This window comes from Rhinopithecus roxellana, chromosome 2, assembly GCF_007565055.1.
Source record: "Rhinopithecus roxellana isolate Shanxi Qingling chromosome 2, ASM756505v1, whole genome shotgun sequence".
Taxonomy (NCBI): domain Eukaryota; kingdom Metazoa; phylum Chordata; class Mammalia; order Primates; family Cercopithecidae; genus Rhinopithecus; species Rhinopithecus roxellana.
This window is the reverse complement of record NC_044550.1, coordinates 177,306,779-177,327,971: the sequence shown is the minus strand read 5'-3', so window position 1 is coordinate 177,327,971 and position 21,193 is coordinate 177,306,779. Positions and strand designations below refer to the sequence as shown.

The following is a 21,193-nucleotide window of genomic DNA, read 5'->3' as shown; positions in this document are numbered from 1 at the left end:
GAGGCAGGAGAATCACTTGACCCAGGAGGAGGAGGTTGCAGTGAGCCAAGATTGTGCCACTGCATTGCAGCCTGGCGGCAGAGCGAGACTCCATCTCAAGAAAAAAAAAAAGAAAGAAAGAAAAAAAAAGATATTTTCCTATCATGAATCAATTCGCAATCAACAAAAATAATGAACATATTTTTTCCTACCTGCACTAATGATATAAATGACAAACTATATACATAATGAGTGAATTGAAGAATATTGAAATAAAATAATGAAAAAGAAAAAATATTTTATGAAGTGTTTATCAAAAGCACAGGATAGAACTAGTCTAATATGCATTTTCCCATCTTTTGTTTTGCATAAGGTAAGGTTTAAGGTGAAATTATTTTTTAAAAAATTGGACTGAGTGACCTAATTTTAAGAACATAGTACAAGATACTAAAATAGCAAGGTTGGAATATCACTGAAGGGAAGAGACGCAAGAGAATCCAATTCCATTCTCACAGAACTAGATTGCTGTAAAATAGATGTATTTCCTCTACTTCATATATGCACAGTAGCGGAGAGAGTGGCCTCTGCAGCCCAACTGTCCGTACCTAAACCTCAGTTCTATCATTTTACAAATTGTATGACCATGAGCAAGTTAGTGAACGCTGCTGCACGTTGCTTTGACAGCTACAAAATGAAGATAATTACAGGTGTTACTTTATCGTTATCACTATTTCATGAGTTAATATATGTAAAATATGTTGACCCGTGCCTTAAATATAGTGTGCAATGTAAGTTTTAGCTATTCATGCACTTATATATTATCATTTATATACTATTTACATATTATTACACTAAAACCGAAATTCCATGAAGGAAGAAACTTTTTCCTGTTTCATTTATTACTTTTTCTCCAGTGCCTAGAATAGACCTTAAGCATAACTGGCATATAGTAGTGATTCACTATTTTCTTTCTGAAATGTCAACCGCGTTACCTCTTTGTGTGTGTTTCATGTATGTATATGTATGTATGCATATGAATATGTCCACTATATATAAATACGTATTCACATACATACATTCCCTATCGAAGGTAAAACATTAAAGAAAACATCAAGTTTTAGTAACAAAGTAAATTGTAATGCCCTTGAACTAACAGTATAAGCATTCGTTTTGGAAAAATCCAGACATTACCATGCATTGCTCCTAAATCCAACAGAAATGCCATCTTTGTATATGAAATTGATCCTTGTGTTCAACAGTGAAATACACTGAAACAGATTTAGATGCAATTAAAAAATATATATTTGTTTATACCATCATTACTGCCATTTCCCTGAACAAGGGAACTGTTAAAGTTTCTAATATTAATTGTAGAGGGTCAAATGTAAAATTAGCTCTAGAAGCTTAGAAAGGTACTTCTTAGAAAAAGTCTGCTCGCTGTTATATTTTGTTGCCTAAAAATGCTGACCAAAAGGAAGAGAAGACTGAAGTTCCCCTTCCAGACTTTGATGGGCTTATCCTATATTACCCTCACAAATTTGGCACTCCTACAGCACACTGGACACAGATACACACACACACACACACACACACACATATATATATATAGTTTTAGATTATTCATTATTAATTTTATCATGGGAATTTTTTATTTTATTTTAAACATTGTAAAGCACAAAGGGAACAAAAGCATAATTTTTAATTTGTTCATGGATTGGTCTCATGATAAAATGTGTATTGCATGCATACATAATAATAGTGAAGAGTCACTCAGAGCATGGTATCAGCCTCAGTTACATGCCTGGCAGTTTCCATATGCCATGAGAAATCAGACCCACTGGATCTATGTCAGACCAATTATGCTACTGTGCATGAAAATCCACTGAGATTGTGCCTTCATAAGGGAATTATTAAGTCTACGTTTCTGTTTCAACTGACTCCCTCTCCACTTAACTCCTATTGCTTTTCATTTTAATGCTGAAAGTGCACTAAAATTTTAAGACTAAATATGAACATTGCCATTAAAAAGAACTGTTAAACTTGTGAAATAGTTTTTAGACTGTTTCATGTAAATGTTGATTTTGCATTAATTAATATACCTTCATGCACTTATTGGTTAGCAGAATTTTTAAAAACTGAGATGTTATGTAATGTCAGAAATCTCCATGAAAGCTTAACATTGCAGACAACAGTCAGTAATGTGCCTAATAAGTTAGATATAGTAAGCTAAACAATGTATTTTAAATTTGATGCCCATGCAAATGTAGTATAAATTCATATATTTTTCACAAAAGCAATAGCAATTGTACCTTTTTTTTTTTTTTTTTTTTCAGTTTAAGAACATATCGATAAGTTGGTTTTTGGAGCTCATCAAGGCAAGGCAAGTTTCCTTTAAAATGGGAAGTATACTGTCCCAGGAATGGACAGGTTGTATGTAACAATGACAAGCTCATGAAGAAACAATGGTCCAGTCCAACGTGTTTTTGCTCCGAACAAAAATAGATTCCATTATGGACTACATTATGCCCTGTAATCCCCAATGTGACTGCACTTGGAGATAGGGCCTTTATGGAGAAAATTAAGATTAAATGGGGTCATAAAGTTAGGGCTCTAATCTGACAGGATTAGTGTTCTTATATAAAGAGGAAGAGACATCAGAGCTTTCTCTCTCCACTCAGGCACAGAGGAAGGGTCACCTGAGGATGCAAAGAAAAGGCAGAGACCTACAGCCAGTAAGAAAGACCTCATCAGAAACTGAATTTGCCAGCACCTTGACTTGAGACTTCTAACCTCCAAAACCAAGAGAAAATTAACTTCCGTTGTTTAACACCCGGTCTGGGGTATTTTTGTTATAACATCCTGAGTAGACTCAGACTCTCTCTACTAACCTGGAATTTTTTTAACTGTAAAAAAGAATATTATCAAATTATTGTGAGTGTTTCCTATACTACCTAGTTTATGACACAAAGCTTTACCTCTCCATCTTTACCAGGGACATGTCAATAGCACTGAAAGCCATTCTCACTATACCCAGTGCCTATTGGTATATATGGAAGCCCACACTCAGTTGATGCACCTTGATCTGAAATTAGTGTAACTTTGAAGATAGTCACTAGGATAAGAAAGTATCACAAGATCAAACAAGTGATAAGTGTAACACATACACACACACACACACACAGATATATATACATATATATTTTTTGAGACAGGATCTCCCTCTGCTGCCCAGGCTGGAGTGCAGCAGCGTGAACGCAGGTCACTGCAGCCTCAACCTCCTGGGCTCAAGCGATCCTCTCACCTTTGCCTCTCAAAGTGTTGAAATTACAGGTGGGAGCCACTGCAACCAGACTATATTTTAAATATAATATATTGAAAATGCCCCCAAAAGTGTAAATTCAGCTGAAAAAGAGGTTAGAGAAATTCATAGATAATTAGAAATATTCTCTTCAGTTGCTTTCGCGCTTCAAAAAGTTGCAAATGGTTTATATGACTCCCATAAACTCTGTCATGTAATCAGAGCAGGAGTTATAATCTAAAGTGACAGAAGAGGAGCTTCCAGAGACTTCAAGACTTGAAGGGGACTTCACAAGGTCACACCAGACAATCAGTGACTGAGCTGGGGCTAGAAGGCAGATTTAGATTCCCTCATCCAGCTTTAGTTTTCTATGTTTCCGGAGACCTTTGAGGACTAAACCAGTAAGAAGGTGGTAAGAATTTCAAAAGCTCTAACTCCAAATTTCACTAGCATAGCTTACATTTTGCAATCAGAGTGGAGAAGAGGGGTTGGTGTTAAAAACTCAGATTTCTAGGCTGTAGAACAGACTTCCTAGAACTGAATTTCTAAGAATGGGGCATGCAAAACTTGCATTTAAAATGACATTTATGTCAGATAAAAATCACACGTCTATTACACTTGGTTAACATAGCCCCACACCACATTATGAGAATTATGAGTTTTTTATTAAAAATAGTTTAAATTCCATTTAATCTTTATTGTTGAATGAAATATATTTATATTTTTTACATATTTTTATAAATGAAATATATTATCTATTACATATTAATATAAATGAAATATATTATCTCTCAAATTATTGAAATACTTAGTCCATCCAACCAGTATGGGGTAGGAGAGCCCTTTACATCTGGTCTGCTCTAAATATTCCACAAATTTTTGTCATTTATAGTTTTTCAAGTTTCCTCCAACAGTGAAAAACAGGCCTTTGTTATCCTTTTTAAGTTTCAGCTTCCTCCAGTTAAGTTAGGGTAAGAAACCACGGCGTGGCAATAATGTGTTAAAAAGTGGTAACTATTTTTACTACACTTGTCTAATACAACAGTAGAGAGGAGGCAGGTATGGTGCCATGCAGTTTTTCTACTTTCTTTTTCCCCTTTTTCTTCTTTATTCCCCTCTTTCTCCCGTAAGTATGAGCAGAAAATGAATGGAGACAAAGCAGTTAGACTGGATATTCTCGTCTGAAAACAAAAACCAAGCCCAAACAAGCCACTTGATCTAAATGGGAGGAAGTGAAGGTTTCCTACTTCTTCACATTAATCTTGCAATCATATCGCATGATGTTTACTCGCATCACCAAGGCCCTGGGTCCAAAATTCCAGGCCACAAACATTTGCTTTTGTCAGGCTTGAACATCCTTCTCTGATATAATCTCACCCTACCTCCCCAACTCCTCACTAGAATTCAAAACACCTTAACAGTCTCAGTCTTCTAAGCTACTCAAGGTTACCCATCTTTCCTCAAGGCCCCAATCAAAATTCCCGTTTCTTAAGGACTATTGATCTTTGTGAGTGACTGATCTAGTTATCCACTTAGAGCAGCTTACACCCTAGCGAGCTAAAGGCTGAACCAGACTCCTTCAGAGATCACTTATGGTCGTTTACACTTTAAAAGAGGAGTCCTTCGAATATTCTGGGCTGCTTAGAAGTGACTTTCAGTTGCAAGGCATCACTCTGCTCTCAAATCACTGCCCATTGCTCTCAAGATACAGCATATTCCTCTTTGCTTAGTAAACCAAGATATGCCCCGCCTCACCTTTAAACATGACTGCTTGGCTGGACGCGGTGGCTCAAGCCTGTAATCCCAGCACTTTGGGAGGCCCAGACGGGTAGATCACGAGGTCAGGAGATCTAGACCATCCTGGCTAACACGGTGAAACCCCGTCTCTACTAAAAAATACAAAAAACTAGCTGGGCGAGGTGGCGGGGGCCTGTAGTCCCAGCTACTCGGGAGGCTGAGGCAGGAGAATGGCGGGAACCCAGGAGGCGGAGCTTGCAGTGAGCCGAGATTGCGCCACTGCACTCCAGCCTGGGCGACAGAGCGAGACTCCGTCTCAAAAAAAAAAAAAAAAAAAAAAAAAAGACTGCCTGACATTAGACTGAATAATATCTGCAGGAACATATCAGCTGACGAAAACAGAGATTCGTCCGTGTGTTTGTGTGCACGTGTATCTATATCTTCTCCAGATAATGATATTCAGAAAAATGCTAAAAATCTGTATGTTTTTGTGGTTGTTCTTCGTACCCCTTCAAAATGTCAAAGTGTACTGCACGACCAGTGTGTCTCTTACTTGCCTCAAACATTTGCTTTAGTTTAGCTTGTCTAAGGCTTCCGTGCTTACACCACCAAGGAGAAGAAGGGAAGTGGGGAGATCAGAGAATTGCCCATGTGCTACCGAAACAAGGGTCACACATCACACAAGGAAGGCAGCGACTCCGGCCAACACAGCAGGTAGACTTTCATCTTGGAGACACCCACCCAGCTGGGGCAGAAAACAGCAACGATGAGGCTCCCAGCGCCTGATATAAAATAGCCACACTATATTCCAACAATCCAATGTGGATGGATCTGCAGGCTACCTAGCAACAAAGCCCAGGCCCTTTGTTTATTTGTTCAACAAACATTTATGAGTGCCTCCTCTAAGCCCAGCACTCTACTGGACACTGGAAATACTGTGATGGCAAGAAAAAACTTGAGGGCAGTCCCTCTGAGCTTCATGTCTGCCTTGCTTCATATATATTATTTCTTAATTGTCCTATGTACGAAGACAGGGAACTTATTCTAGTTGTTGCCGTATCTTCACTCCAAAGCTTTGCGGTGTGTACTAAAGATATAGAAAATCATGGCCAGGCGTGGTGGCTCACGCCTGTAATCCCAGCACTTTGGGATGCCGAGGTGGGTTGATCACTTGAGGTCAGGAGTTTGAGACCAGCCTGACCAACACGGTGAAACCCCATTTCTACTAAAAATACAAAAAATTAGCCAGGCATGGTGGCAGCTAGTAGGGAGTTTGAGGCAGGAGAATCACTTGAACCTGGGGGGCAGAAGTTGAATTAAGCCGAAGCTGTGCTGCTCCACTCCAGCCTGAGCCACGGAGCCAGACTCCATCTCAAAAAAAAAAAAAAAAAAAAAAAAGATACAGAAGATTAATACATTTTCTAGAAAACGAATGGATTAAAAAAATCAGGCACATCAAAGAAAAGTGTTTTGCAAAGTTGCAGATAGAAAATTATTCCCAGAGAGATGTTTCCCACTGTGGAATTGCTCCCAAAAGACTTTGGTAGGTTTTCTTTTAAGATAACCTAAAAAATAAAGTTAGAGTTATAAAGTGATTTGCCTAATTCTTGAGGGTTTTGTTTTTTAATCACATATGTGGCTGTAGTTTATAAGCCTAGTCGAAAATTGGATCCCAAATTATACCAGCAAGTGTTTTTTTGTTTGTTTGTTTGTTTGTTTGTTTGTTTTTGTAGTATGAAGTGCAGTTTGTGACCCAAAAAGTTTGAAAAACTGGACCTGTTTTAAGGAATTCTTCTATATTCCGAAACATACATTTCAAAACTTTCCTCAAATGTTTTCGGTACTCTTGAATTATGACCGAATATTTTTTCATACACATTATAAGGTTATTAAGCTAGCTAGTTCCATCAGAGTCGTGAAAAAGCTGTTCATTATTTCAGTATCCTCACCTCAGAATACTGGTGGTCTTCCTCACACCTTGTTCTGAGGTACAAGTAAGCAAACACGCATTCAATGTTTTGAAACATAAGAGGCATGATACAAATATAAACTCTTATTTTTCTGCCCACTGTCGTGGTGGACACCTGTACTCCCAGCTACTCGGAGGCTGAGGCAGAAGGATCCCCTGAGGCCAGGGGTTCGAATCCAACCTGGGCAACATAATGAGACATTTGTATCTTAAAAAAATAAAATTTCTAAATAAAATAAACTATTCTTTTTCTGCCCTGTTATCATCTTCATAATACATTAATTCCCTGAGGCCAAAGACTCTATCTTATTATTCTTTTAGTACCAGGACCAGTACTGATAGATCAAGGAAACGTTACCCAAAGGATGAACTACTCTAAAATAGACCAGTCTCTAGCATCTCATATTCCTTCTCAGATTTTGAAATGGAGAATTAACTATTGCCTTCTAATTTAAAATAAAATATCCACATGCTAAAATATATAGGATAATATGTGGTTTGCTCTGTCTTCATCTGTCCACTGTCCACAGGCACCTCCGTAAATGGTACGTTCCAGTAATTACAAAGGAGACTTACTGACCTAGAGACCTGAGTTTGATAGCAACAACTGGGTGACGGGTAACTGGGGAGGCGCTGGGCGTGTTAAGGGACTGGAAAGGGGGACTGGGAGTCTGTATCTGTTTAATAAAACAATGGCATGTGTTCAAAGATTTTTTTTTAATCACAAGAATAGTAGAGGAATGATAACAGACTTCTCAAAAGCTTTCTGCTGCTGATAAATGTTGCTGTAATCAGCATGCTGTTGATCATTCTGATTCAGCTTAATAGTACACTAAAATCCTTGGGAGTGTTAGCATTTTGTTTTGTTTTGTTTTCGTGCTTTGATTTACTATGTTTTTCCAATCATAACAGTAAATAGCCATAATTTCCTACCCCGGTCTAGAGTGCTGGTTCTCAAACATTTTCGACTGCTTCCACAGTAAGACAGATTTTTAACGTAACAACCAAGAACAGAAACACACACCTCCACACAAACACAACTGAAACAAAAATTGCACAAGACAGTATTTACTGTTACTATGGGTGATGTACTCTGTATTTTTCTATTTTATTTTGTACTTTTCCAATTGTGGTAGAGACTCAATAAATTGATTCATACTTCAAGAGTGTGTTGCAACCTATCTAGAAAATGCTAACCTACAATGTTCTTCTTTGTGAACGTATTCATAAATGTCACTTCTATGTGATTGCACATTAAATTAACCCAAAATTCTAGACTTTGTTTTTTCTGTAATTTGTTTTGCAGTTGATGTGACTTGTTACAGGATTTACATTTGAAGTATGTCTAGTGACGTTTACTACTTGGAATGAGGAAAACAAGCATTTTCAAGAAGCAGACATTGCTACAGGTTCCTTTCACACTAGTCCTTGTATCCAAAACAAAATGGGAGGTTAAGGATAATTAAGTTTTATACAGAAATCTTACTGTATTTTCAATGATGTTTCTGAAAATTCCCCTTTTGCGAGATTAAATACACAACTTATGAAATAAAAATCCTCAGGTATACATTAGAGATTCACAGGGGTTATAGTGCATTTCCTATCACTTCCAATGTCCTTCCAATATATATTTATTTATTTGTATTAAACAGCTCTTATATTGAGAGTGATTCACCAAAAGATCTTGAGAATCTGGCATTCTTACTTCCAAAATGTATGGAAAATTCTAATAGGAGAGTCAGCATACTATGTATTATAAAATTATTAAATGTTACATATGGAACACTTATTTTCTAGGCTCATAAACACATACGACATAACAAATAAAGACATAAACATGTAAACATAAAGAGATAGAGAGGTCATGCAGAAGACTCCCTGACCTACCTATAATATTGCTTATACAACTAAAATTCAGTCACTTACTCTCTCAACAATATGCAACATATTGAACTCTTTGAAGCTGCTTGAGTTTATGTTATCTGACATCAAACAGGATGTTTAATAAATATGGACTTCTGATGAATATAGTCCATAAAGAAGAGAAAGCCACATATTCCTTCCGAATGTGACTACAGTGACTTTAGCAAATCAAATGGAAAAGTTCTAAATTTTCTTAAGGAATTAAAAAATAAATTCAAAAATGATATAAATATTTTGGTCTATTTCAAAATTAAGAAAAAAGTCAATCCGTGCCCATTATAAATATAAAAATTTAGTTTCTCAAACTTGCTTTACAGATAATATTTTATAAATATTGCTCAAAGTTCTAGCACATATATATATATATATATATATATGGATACACACAAACACACAAAACAGCATTTAAAAATACATGCACAGAATGAGCAAAAGGTATTATCCTTCACCCTAACAGAACTATCTGACTGGCCTGTGATGACATGGCACATAAAAATATTGATCAATTTAGATTTTTATTCAAAATCAGTATTTAATGTATTAAAGACAAAGGCATAAGACAGTGAATTTCCCTTTGTTCACACAAAGTCTCAAACTTATTGTTGCAATGTTTTTGGATTTTTTTAAGATGTCACTATTAAGTCCAATAGGTACTAACCGCCTCTTTAAGAATGGAATTCCTGGTGACTCAGACATCCATTAGTAGCACATTCCTGCATTAATACTATTTCATACATTTATTTTATTTTCATACTATTTTTCCGCATATGAGAAAGAAAAAGACTCAAACATAAAATGTACAACAAGTGGAACAAGCAGTGATTGGCTGACACCCCACGGCCAAGGGCAGGCTCCAGCAGGTTTCGGAGTAGAAAGGTCATCACAGTATGGTGTATAATGGAGCATCATATTAGAGTGGAATTCAGCCAAACACAGTAATGTATGGATGTAGACGCATCTGAAAGAAGGAAAATAAAGATTTATGCAGGTAAAAAAAAAATCGATAAAGAAATTTTCCCCAATGTCTTATGCCCAATTGGAAAGCTATAGTAGAGATTTAGGAGCAGAGAAAAACTTTAATGCCAATTTTGTGTTTGTAAATAATAAATATGATTGGGGGTGGGGGAAGTTAACTTGTCAGAGGAATCCTATTTGGGAGTTTTAATAGCTTTTTGTTTGTACACAGCATTAGAGTTCAATACAAACATCACTACGTTCCTGAAAATAAACCTTTATTCCGCCTTTAAAACATTAATTCACCAGAAGTGATAATTAAGATTAGTTTTAGTGGTTTCAGCTAAATTCTTCTTAGAATGTGATTTTTCCCACAACACTAATGCTAAATAAAGCACTGTGCAATGTACCGCAAAAGAGTCACTGCTTTAGAAAAGATTCTAAGGATTTTTTTAAAAATAAGAAAAGCAAAGCTTACTCTAGATGTATGGGAACAGCTCTTACTATTTCTTTAGAGTCATAGTAAATAAATGAATGGGAAACCTTGCCATAGTCTAGAAATCGATTATATACTCCTTATACACAACTATTTTAAACAAAATTCGTTATATTATACTAAATCTCCTATATAACCTCCACCACCACACCCTCCCAGGAAAGAAAAGAGGTTAAAATGTCTAATGGAGTAGATTGCTATGATGAAGTAATGTCTTTGTCACACGATATTTAGTTTTAAAAATAGTTCAGATTTTATGTTTAAAATTAATAGATTCAATAATTTATATTTTGTCACTGTGCAAATTTAGAATCTAGTACACTAGATTGGCTAACTGCCTACCAAGGAAGCAATCCAACTGAATTCTTCTAAAAACTTGCTAGAAAACAAATTAAGGGAAAACATTCGTGCATGACTGTGTGTTAAAGATGCTACTAAAAGAAAATGTATGTACAAAGTTGATAAAATGCGAACAAGCCCAGAAGCCAAAAGTAATTATCAATATTGATGGAAAAGGTAAAAGATTATCACAGTTAGAATGCATAAAATGTTTCATACATAATGTGTGGAATGATTTAATTCTTTTCTATTTAAGTGAATTTTTATTGAAATATACTAAATGCTAGGAAGGAACTTATGTCTGTTATCACTGTTGTGCTAATATTAAAAATTCTGTCAACAGAATATACGTTCTTAACCATGTTAAGATGTTTTACTCTATGTTATCAATTACAATCTTACATGAGGGAAAAGAATTATTAACTTCTTTTAAAATTCTGTACATTTTGAATTATATTGTCCTAGATAATTTTACACAGAAGAACTGGAGCCTAAAGCAGAATTATAGTCTATTGTAAAGATGTCAATCTTCATAGCCAAATATATAGTCATAAATAAGTAAGTAAATTTCAACAGATTTCTACTGCAATTGAAATACAGAGAAAGTTACAGAAATTCAGTTTCCCCCCCCCCCCAAAGGTGATATGATCAGATAAATAAGAATCCTGGCCACTACATTCCATAACTTGGACTCTAGTCCACATTATATCCCCGATAATATTGTAATCCCAATCAAGTCACTGTTTCATGCTGGGCCTCAGTCTCCTCTTCTATTAAAATGAGGGGACTGTTTAACACCTCGTAATTCTAAAATGTGATGATGTTAGTGATTTTAGGTACAGTCATTAAAATGTTGATTATAGTATATTTCATTTCAACATTCTGTATGTTTAAGTTCAGATATTTTCACATATTAATCTATAAACATCATGACTAAATAAGACTAATACAGCTATAAATGGTATGCACGAATATGTGTGTATATGTCTCTGTGTGTACAGTTTGTGATATAAACCTTGTTCATGCTTTTCCACATATGAGATATGTAATTACTCAAAGATAGATAAGAAAAAATGATTTTGCTCTATTTATTGTACTAGATGATTTATTAAAGTATTTAAACTGATTTTGTGTTCTTATAGCTAAGTCATTAATTGGTTTAGGATAAGTTTTGGATAAGGTTCAAATAATCATGAGGACTTCCATATAAATTGGCAAATTCATTGCTGATCAAATCAATGGATGACATTTTCCTTATTTCATAGACATCCAGAGATCCAGATAATGTTGCTTTACTAGATGAGTAAAGACACAGCCTAACTTCCATCAGCTATTAGTCTTTTGCTTATGGTATCAGGCCAAATGTAACAGAAATTTCACCATACGCAGATTCATTGTGCCTTATGAAAATATCCTTGGTTATAGACAGGAGAAACACATTGTAAAAATTATGCTTACATAATAAGCACTGGAAGCTATGGTTGGCATCACTATGTAGATGCATTTCCACTAAAGAATATATATACATACTCTCTTTCTCTCTCTCTATACATATGTATATATATACACATACACACACACCCACACACACAAACATAAATGAATTGATATTTAGTTTTCTTATTGCTTAGCAAGTCAACCATTTGCTTCCAAAATTGAAGCAATTAAAAAGGTAACTTCTCCCATATTTTTTCACTAAGTATACAATGAATATATTGAACATAATTTGATCATTAAAAAGAACATTATGAAGACAAACTGTGAAACTGTCACTGAAGTTAATGTAAATTATTTGTATTTCAGGATCAGCTGCAAATGGATTTTAAAATGGATGTTTATTCAAGCTAAGTTCTTGCCAAAAATAAATTACCTTACTTTACATTTACTAAATACAATAAAATTTTTACTTTTAAGTGCATTATCTAAATAACAGCATATCAAGGATAAGCTCAATAGAATTCGAGAATAATAAGCAAAATAGTAATTGTACTTTTCATACTATTACTCTTTGGGGGGATTACATTATTTTAAAAAAAAACTGAAAAATGCTTAGCACATAGTAAAATACCTAAGACTTAAACAGAAAAATAGAATGCATTTGCCTTTATGTTATGAATGAAAAGCACATTTGTACTTCTAGTTCACAAAAGTTTAACAACGACCAAGACTAGCTTTACCAAGGAAGAATGAAACAGAAAAGTGGATACTTAATCTCAGTAATGCTGTCAATGATCCACATTTTGCTCAACTAAACACATTATGTAGTTGAGAGCAAAGGCTTTTGTTTGAAATGCAAAGGTATGAACTATGAAAACTTGGGCTACATCATCAGTGAGTTTTTCTAAAGTGTGAATTTTGGAAATAATTCCAGCAACTCTACCACACACATCTCCTAGAGTCTGCCAAAGAGCAACTACAGAAGCTTGATTTGAATGCCTCTCAAGTCTATGTAAACAAAACAAAAAGTAAGAGGTTAAGGGAGAGTATCATTTTCAAACTTCCATTTCTACAAAGCTGTTTAACCTATTTTAATGAAAACAACAGGACTTAGGTACAACACTTTAAAATGTCTAAGTTTCATAAAGATAACATTCTTAAGAAACATCACTTGAATTTTTTCACAAATAAAGAACTGCAATAAGGCAATTCAGGAAAACTATAAATAAAATGAAGGCTTTATGTAAAATGAAATCTCAATTTTTAAATTAGACCTTGCTGTATGGAATTGAAAGAATACAATGGTCTAATTTTACCTTAGATAAATCCATTTATCAAAAGAAGGAAATTACCGCGAAAACCTGTATTCTTTTTTTTTTCTTTTATTAAATCAGGTTTAATCAAAGAAAATATATTTTGGCAGTTCCATAAAAATTAAAGTGCATATATTTTAAAAATAAAAATAGGAAATTATCTACTTATGGCACAAACAAAAAGCAGAACAAAAAGCATTCTATTTATGTCAGATGTCAAAATGGAATGTAACTTTGTAAATGGATCCCTTGTCCCCTGACAGTAATATTGAGAAGATGAAGCATATCCATTACTATTACTAATTACATTAAGGGGAATGTGTTTCATTTGCCTTTATTTCATTTTAGGTCAGCTATTTACTTGTGATTAAAAGTGTATACTTCTTTTGAATACCTAATGACAGAAAAGTTTTCCAAAGTCACTTTTGGCAAACTGTGTGATTCATTCCAATTGCTTTGAGGGTTTTCTCTTTTGGAATATGGACTGCTTTACTCAGTTAAGAGGCTAACACCATATATTAGTTTATTTATAAGCATATCACTTTGCCTTTCAAATAGGATGCCAACAGTCTTGATATTAGCTGTTTTAAATATTCAAGAACATAGAGCTAACCTCATCTGATGAGCCAAATGAAGCTTAAGTGACAGCACAGAACATATGAACTGTTTGCATAAAATATCGGTAAAAGTGTCACTTTATATGTCCGCTCAAAAGCATAAGATTACACAATTTAGAATGCAAATGCTATCCAGCCACAGGACAGAAGTACCATTAGGATAAGAACCGAGATGTAAATATTCTGCAGACAGAGCTCTTCACACTCTTTTGCATTACGTGTTACTATTTTCTAGAGAAATGTCTACAAATCTCCATTTATTTTGGGGTGTTTATAAGTAATCTGTAAAAAGTGCTACCATTTTAGCTAGAATCTTCCTTGTTTACAAAACTGATAAAAGCACCAAAACAATACAAAAATCAGCTTCTAACTCCATGTAACACAATAATACAACAGATATAAACACTCCACTATGTTAAATGTTGGTTTAAAATAAATAAATAATTCAAATTCATATACACCAAAGGACATATTTTCAAAAGCCATTTAATGCAAATGTAGTTCAAACTGGTGTTTTCTTGGATTGCATTTGTTATTAGATATAAAAGCATATTCAGACTGTTCCTCCTTATCTGAATAGCTACAGTAAAGTACTATACATAGAAAATATTTATTTAAAAAACTAATTTCAGCAGTCATGAAAGCAATAAAGAATTAATATCTCTTTCTATAACATCTTCAATGAGGCTATAAAATAACTTTTTCCTTTGCCTCAGTTCTTCTCAGATTCCACATTCCACATGCAAAGCATATTTAATAGAAATTAGATTGACAGTCATAACTGTGTTTCTTGAGATGGGTTCTGACAGTAAGAAATATGTAATGTTTTATTAGCTGAGGTTGCTGTACCATGAGACACAGCCCTTTCCAAAAGATCTTATTTATGTGTGGCAAACTTTGGTGGGTATACAAAGTAAACTTTCTGAGGATTGTATATCACACAAGGAAAATTTTCAAAAATAAATTTCAGTTTTGCTTAAGTTCCACCTCAGAATATATGTATTTTTTACTGTTTCTACATTTCACTGAGAAACAATTATGTCAAATATTCCACATAATCTTTACATTCTCAGTATATCACAATGCATGCCAAAATAGTCTTGCAGACAGTACATCAATCATGAATACTTTCATTACTTGGCTTAAATAATAAATGGCTCATGCAATGTATTTTTGTTTGCAAACTTTTAATACCAAACAGGAAGTATGCAAATGGTGACTGCATATCATTATCGAATACTAATTGTTATAGGTATCGATTATTATAGATATAAAAGATTGAAAGTGGTGTTTTGCATGATATTTGCATATCAGTAAATATTTTTAAACCAGCATTTTCATCAAAGTAGTCAGTATTTCAATATCTCAGACTTAGTACTACGTCTGCATGATTCAGCATCTATTTATCTGTAAAATCCTACATTGTAAATAACATAGCTAAAACTTTTATGGTATCCAATTTGCATAGACACCAGTAGTAACTTTAGAAACTTTTTCTCTGGATGCAATTATCCACTTAGTTGCCACAAAAGAAAAATAATTTCAGGTGAAAACTAACTATCTAAGTAATACATACATATTTATTCTGGAAACATAAAATGTAGTATGAATTAGGGATGTCAAGTGCAAAGAGAACTACAAAACACTGCCTACTCTGAATACTTCCTTCAGTAGTTCAGTGAATCTTAATTCTAACTTGCAAAATACAGTGGTACACCTCTTGCAGATGGCCTTTGCTAAATTAATGCTGCAAAAATTAACATTAAATTCCTACTGTTAAAATTTTAATAACTTTAAAAACGAGAAGACAAAACCTTACAGAAGATAATCTGTCTCAGAGTTATTAACCCTCCCAGGGATGTTTAAATATATTTGGGATACATCTTACCTGTTTGCTGTACTTGTTATTGGTTTGACAGCTGTACTCAGAGCAGTGATCTGATCCAATTGAAATGTTGTCTCCTGCTCCCACAAATGTGTTGGCTGGTGGTAGATCTTGTACGGCCTGGTGCTTTTTTCCTGCAGTTGGTGACTGGGGATGAAGCTGAACTGTAGGCAATGGGGAACTAGATTTGTAATGCCTTGCCAGGTCAGGACTGCCAGGCCCACCATTAACGGATCTGTATCGCCCCATGCTTGGGCTATCTGACAGCTTCTCATTGACACTATCATACCTCTGTCCATTTGGTTTAGAAGCCTCTACAGTGACAATGCTGCTGTAAAGAGGCTGCTTAGATTTTTTGTTTTTCTTGTCCTTTTTAGGCTTTTTAGATTTGTCATGCTGTTGGGGTGTAAAAAAGTCTTCGTGATCTTTTTTGCCAGCTTCATAGCCATTTTTAGTTTTGGACCTGCAGTACCTTGCCATCACTACAATTAAGATGATTAGAATCACCGTCATAATGCCAGCAACCACGCCAATGACAATACTGAGTCTCTGTTTGCTAATTTCATAGCTTGGGTCGCCAGCTATATCCTGGGTGAGTGGGGTGTGCAAACTTCTAGCTATCTGGGAGTCAATCACAGTTGCATTAGAAACACTTTCATTGACAAACACATGCACCAGAGTCGTGGTGGACTGGGAAGGCTGCCCACTGTCATTCACTTGCACCACCAACCTGTGCAAGCCATAATGCTTTTGGGTGAGTTTTCCCACTAAGGAAACCACACCACTAGTGGGATCAATTTCAAACAGCTTGAAGGGATTCCCTCCCACAATGCTGTAGTTCAGGTCTGCATTGATGCCATCGTCACTGTCTGTTGCCAACACTGTAGCTACTACTGTCCTGACATTACTCGAAGGTGGCAGTAAAGTGTAGGAAATGTTTTTGGGAAGGGTAACTGTGGGAGCATTGTCATTTTCATCCATCACAAAAAGCGAGACTGTAGCTGTGGCAGATCTGGGAGGATCTCCCCCATCCACAGCCTTGACTCTGAAAGTGTATGTGGTCTGATGTTCCCGGTCAAAAGACATTGTGGAGTAAATGGTCCCCGTGTCATTTTCAATAGAAAAAATGTTATTGTTCTCCTCTATGTACAGACTCATCTCTGCATTCCGCCCCTTGTCAGCATCCATCACGGTGACCATCCCCACAGGGCTGTTGGGCTGCAAGTTTTCTTTCACATAAAAGGTGAAGACGTCCTGCATAAACTTAGGGTCATTGTCATTCTTATCAGCCACCTGCACAATCACCGTAGTGCTGCCCTGCAGCACGGGTATGCCTTTGTCTTTGGCGTTAACTTTAAACTCATACCTGTCAGTCTGCTCGCGGTCCAGCACCGTATTGACCAGGATGTCCCCAGAATCGGGATCGATGGCAAAGATCCCCATCACAGAGGAGTCCAGGGAGTAGGCGATCTCAGCGTTCTTTCCGCTGTCTGCGTCTGTCGCCAGCACTGTGGCCACTCTCTCGCCCGGGATGTTGTTCTCAGGGAAGTAAACCTCCACCACCGACTGGCCGAACACAGGCGGGTTATCGTTCGTGTCTCCCACCTTCACAATCAGGGAGTTGTTGCTCGAGAGGCTGGGGCTGCCTGAGTCCACCGCCACGATGACCACGTTGAACTCCCGGGTGGTCTCATAGTCCAGAGGGGTCGAGGTGTGCAAAAAGTACTTTTTCTTGTTCTGGTCGCCCTCGGTGTCGCTGGCTGGCTTGAGCTGGAAGGGCACGTCGCCCACCACGGTACAGGTGACCACCCCGTTCTCGCCTTGGTCTCGGTCGGACACCTGCACCAGAGCGATGGGGGTGTCGACCAGAACGTCCTCGGCCACATTGGCCACCCCGTCCTTGAGGGGGATGCGCCCAATCTTGCGGATTTCAATGGATGGCACATTGTCATTCTCGTCTTTGATGTTAAGGACTACGGTGGCCTTGTCGGTCTTGGGGGGCTGCCCACGGTCGCGGGCCATGACCGTGAAGCGCAGCTGGTTCACCTCCTCGCGGTCGATCCGGTGCAGGACGCTGAGCCAGCCGGACGTCTCGTCAAGGCGCAGCAGTCGCCTCACCGACTCAGTGGCCGCCCCGAACACGTACTCGATCTGCCCATTGACCCCCACGTCCAAGTCAGCTGCGCGCAGTTGCAGGATGGGGGTCCCTGGGGCGCTGTTCTCAGCCAAGTCGGCCTCGTACACGCTCTTCTCGAAGCGGGGGCTGTTGTCGTTCACGTCGGTGATGAGGACCCGTAGGATGGCCTGCGAGGAGCGAGGCGGGTCGCCGCCGTCGCGCACCCGCAGGGTCAGCTCGTAGGAGTCGCGCTGCTCGCGGTCCAGCGCCCCCTTCACGATCAGCTGCGGCTGCTTCTCTCCATCCGGGGTGTCTGCCACCTGCAGCTCGAACACGCTGCTGCGGCCGCCGGGGTTGGTGCCGCCGCCGCCCTCTGGTGTGTCCAGCCGCCGCTTGGAGCCTCCCGAGCCGCCGCCGCTCGCGCCGTTCCCGCCGCCCCCGGGATAGGGGGCGCTGTCGGCCGCCCCGGCGCGCCGGTTCTCGCCGCCGCTGCCGCCGCCTCCCGGCTCCTGGAGCAGCTCGTAGCGCTCGATGCCGTTGCGGCCGAAGTCGCGGTCAGTGGCGGTGGGCAGCAGGTAGAGTGTGCCCACCGGCCGGTTCTCCTCCACCGTGAGCGTGAGCACGGGCGACGGGAAGGTGGGCGTGTTGTCGTTGATGTCGAGCACGATGACCCGACCCTCAAACAGGTCCACCCAGCTCTGCGAGGGCCCGATCACCGACACCTCGAAGTCCAGGAAGCACTCGTTCTCGTCGAAGATCATCTGACACTGGGGCAGCTTCTCGCGGTCGATTCGCCGCTCGCTCGTGCTCAGCTCGCCCGTGAGGTTGTCGATCTTCAGGTACTCGGAGCCGGACTCCAGGCTGAAAGTCACCTCACCCGATCCGGTCACGATGCCCAGGTCTGAAGCCACGTTGCCGATGCGGACGTCGGCGGGGCCCTCCTCGGCCAGCCGGTACCGGAGGAGCTGCTTGGCGGCCGCCAGGCTGAGCGAGAGCGGCAGGAGGAGGCAACAGCCCAAGCACCAGCCGCGCGCCCATCCCGCGGTCCGCATCCTCAGCATCTTCTCCTGCTGCTGCTGCTACTGCTCCTTCTAACCACAGCCCCCTCGGCGCCCCCCTCCTGCGGGGCCGGCCGCCTGCCCTCCTCCCAGTCCTCTCCCCTCTCCCGGAAAGGAAGGAGCGAGAGAGAGGGGAGGGAGGGGGCAAAAGCGGCGTGGAGAGTCGGCCGGGAATGGGGGTGGGAGGGTAGAGATAGATGCTTTTTTTTTTCCTCCTGCTTCTTCCGAAAGTTATTGTTTCATAATTCATGCAATGGGTGCTAATCGCCCGCCCGCCGGCCGCCGTTCAGTCGCAGTACTCACAGTTCACGGGACACTGCGCGCCGCGGGTTCGGCGCCCCCCCACCCAGAGTCATCCCCGCAGCGGGCGGCGAATCCCCGGCTCTCGTCCCTGCTCTGTCGGAAGGGGCCAGAACCGCTCCGGCAGACGGGCAGTGGGGCTGGGAAGAGGTGGGGAACGAGCCTGCAGCCTCCCCCGCCTGCCAGCCCGCCGGTCTTTGCTGCTACTCGAGTTGAGTCCAATTCACGTTCCAGGCACTCACTCCAAACCCAGGCTCTGCTCCGACTCCGGCCGCCCAGGCAAACGTGAGTCGCTTCCTGCACCAGGCGCTGGGGCCAGCAACAAGCCAGTCTCAACTCTGACTCTGCTCAGGCAGCAGGGGAGCCAGTCAAGAGATAGAGAATGAAAAATCCCCCGGCACGTCGCTTCGGGCACGGTGCAGTGGAGACTACTCGCGTCACAGCGCGGTCCGCGTCCGGGTCCCCCCGGCGCGCCAAAGAGAAGCCCGAGCCATCTTCAGAGACGCCCAGAGAGTCAGTCCCTTTTCACCCCGGAGAGCGCGGGTTTCTCTTTTTTCTTAACAACTGTGCGCAAGGTCATTAGTCACGAAGCCGCCGCCTGAAACCGCAGCAGCCTTTCGCCCGCGGGGGCGAAGGCTGAGCCGTGCGCACCGTGCGGTGCCCAAGTTTGGGTTCGCAGCCGCAGAGTCCGTGCCTTTTCTCACCTGCATTCGGCCCGCATGTCGGAGCAGTGGGATCTGCAGCGCTGTGCGCGATTCAGGGAGGAGATTGCAGCCTCTCTCTCTCTCTCCCCGCTCTCTCTCGATCCCTCCCCTCCCTCCCTCCCTTTCTCTCTCCTCCCTCCTCTCTCTCCTCCCTCCTCTCCTTTCCCCTGTCCCCCTCTCCCACTCGCTCCCTTGCACGCTCTCTCTCCTTCTTCTTAGTCCCAATGCAGGGAACTCGAGCTGAACTTGATCCCTTTGCAGTTCAAAGGTGAGCAAACCAGGCTCGGAGCACAGGCGACGTTAGCCGGCGAAAGCGCACGGCTGGGCGTCCCCAACGGCAATTAACAAAGATGCCCAATTCTGTCTGGATTTCCGAAGAAAAGCCAAAGGCTTTGGGGCGGGGGTGGAAGGGGAGGTGGAGTCGGAGACAGCTGCCAAGTAGCTTTAAAAAAAAAAAAAAAAATCCAGTTTGCCAAGGGGAGAAAAAGTGCCAGTCGTTTGTGGCCTCGGAAGTGCCCTGGCACGGTTGGTGAATTCCGCAGTTGTCTCGCCCCTTTCGCGTCTGGGAGAGTCTGGTGCGGGCGCTCCCGCCGCCCCTCCGGCTGCAGCGGCTCGGAGACACTGAACCGCTAGTAGGAAGCTCCCGTTCGCTACCCGCGAGCAGGAAACCCGCAAGTTGCCCAAAGTGGTGGTTGCTGCTGGGAGCTCGCTCGCTCACGGATCAGGCTTGTCCCTGACGCTGCTGCTGCAGCGGCGGCGGCAGTAGCTGCCCAGCCGCCGAAACTACACACTGGGAGAGAGGGAGGGAGGAGGGCCCGGGGTAAGGAGGCGGGAGGGAGCGTCAGCCAGCCTCCGCGCTCGGGAAAGCCCAGCCTCAGCTCCAGGGGCCGCTCAAAGTGTGCCCAATCCCAGCCAGTCCTCTTTAAGCCAAAGCTCAATGCCCCCCAGCGAGTACCGCCGTCTTCTTCTCTGGGGGACTTGTTTTCCCTCCCTCGGGCTGGTAAATTTCCTCCTCCCTTAACTAATGCCCAGTTCACGCGTGAGAGATTTTCGAGCTGGTGTCAGGAT

At 40.5% G+C, this 21,193-nt stretch overlaps 1 protein-coding gene across 3 annotated transcripts in view; it reads right to left on the bottom strand.

Moving 5' to 3' along the window:
* The window catches only part of PCDH7 (protocadherin 7), a 430,156-nt gene extending 409,977 nt beyond the window's left edge, over window positions 1-20,179 (bottom strand). The window contains exons 1-2 of one of the 3 annotated variants that reach the window (XM_010380191.2): window positions 15,951-20,179; window positions 7,698-9,864 (exon numbers count right to left, since the gene is read on the bottom strand). In XM_010380191.2, coding sequence (XP_010378493.2) covers window positions 9,829-9,864; window positions 15,951-19,124 — 3,210 coding nt within the window. In that variant the 5' untranslated portion in view covers window positions 19,125-20,179 and the 3' untranslated portion in view covers window positions 7,698-9,828. Of the gene's footprint in view, window positions 1-7,697; window positions 9,865-15,950 lie in introns of those variants that run through there. The other 2 variants (XM_010380189.2, XM_010380190.2) reach the window with 2 other exon arrangements.
* Between the last annotated feature and the right edge of the window lie 1,014 nt (window positions 20,180-21,193).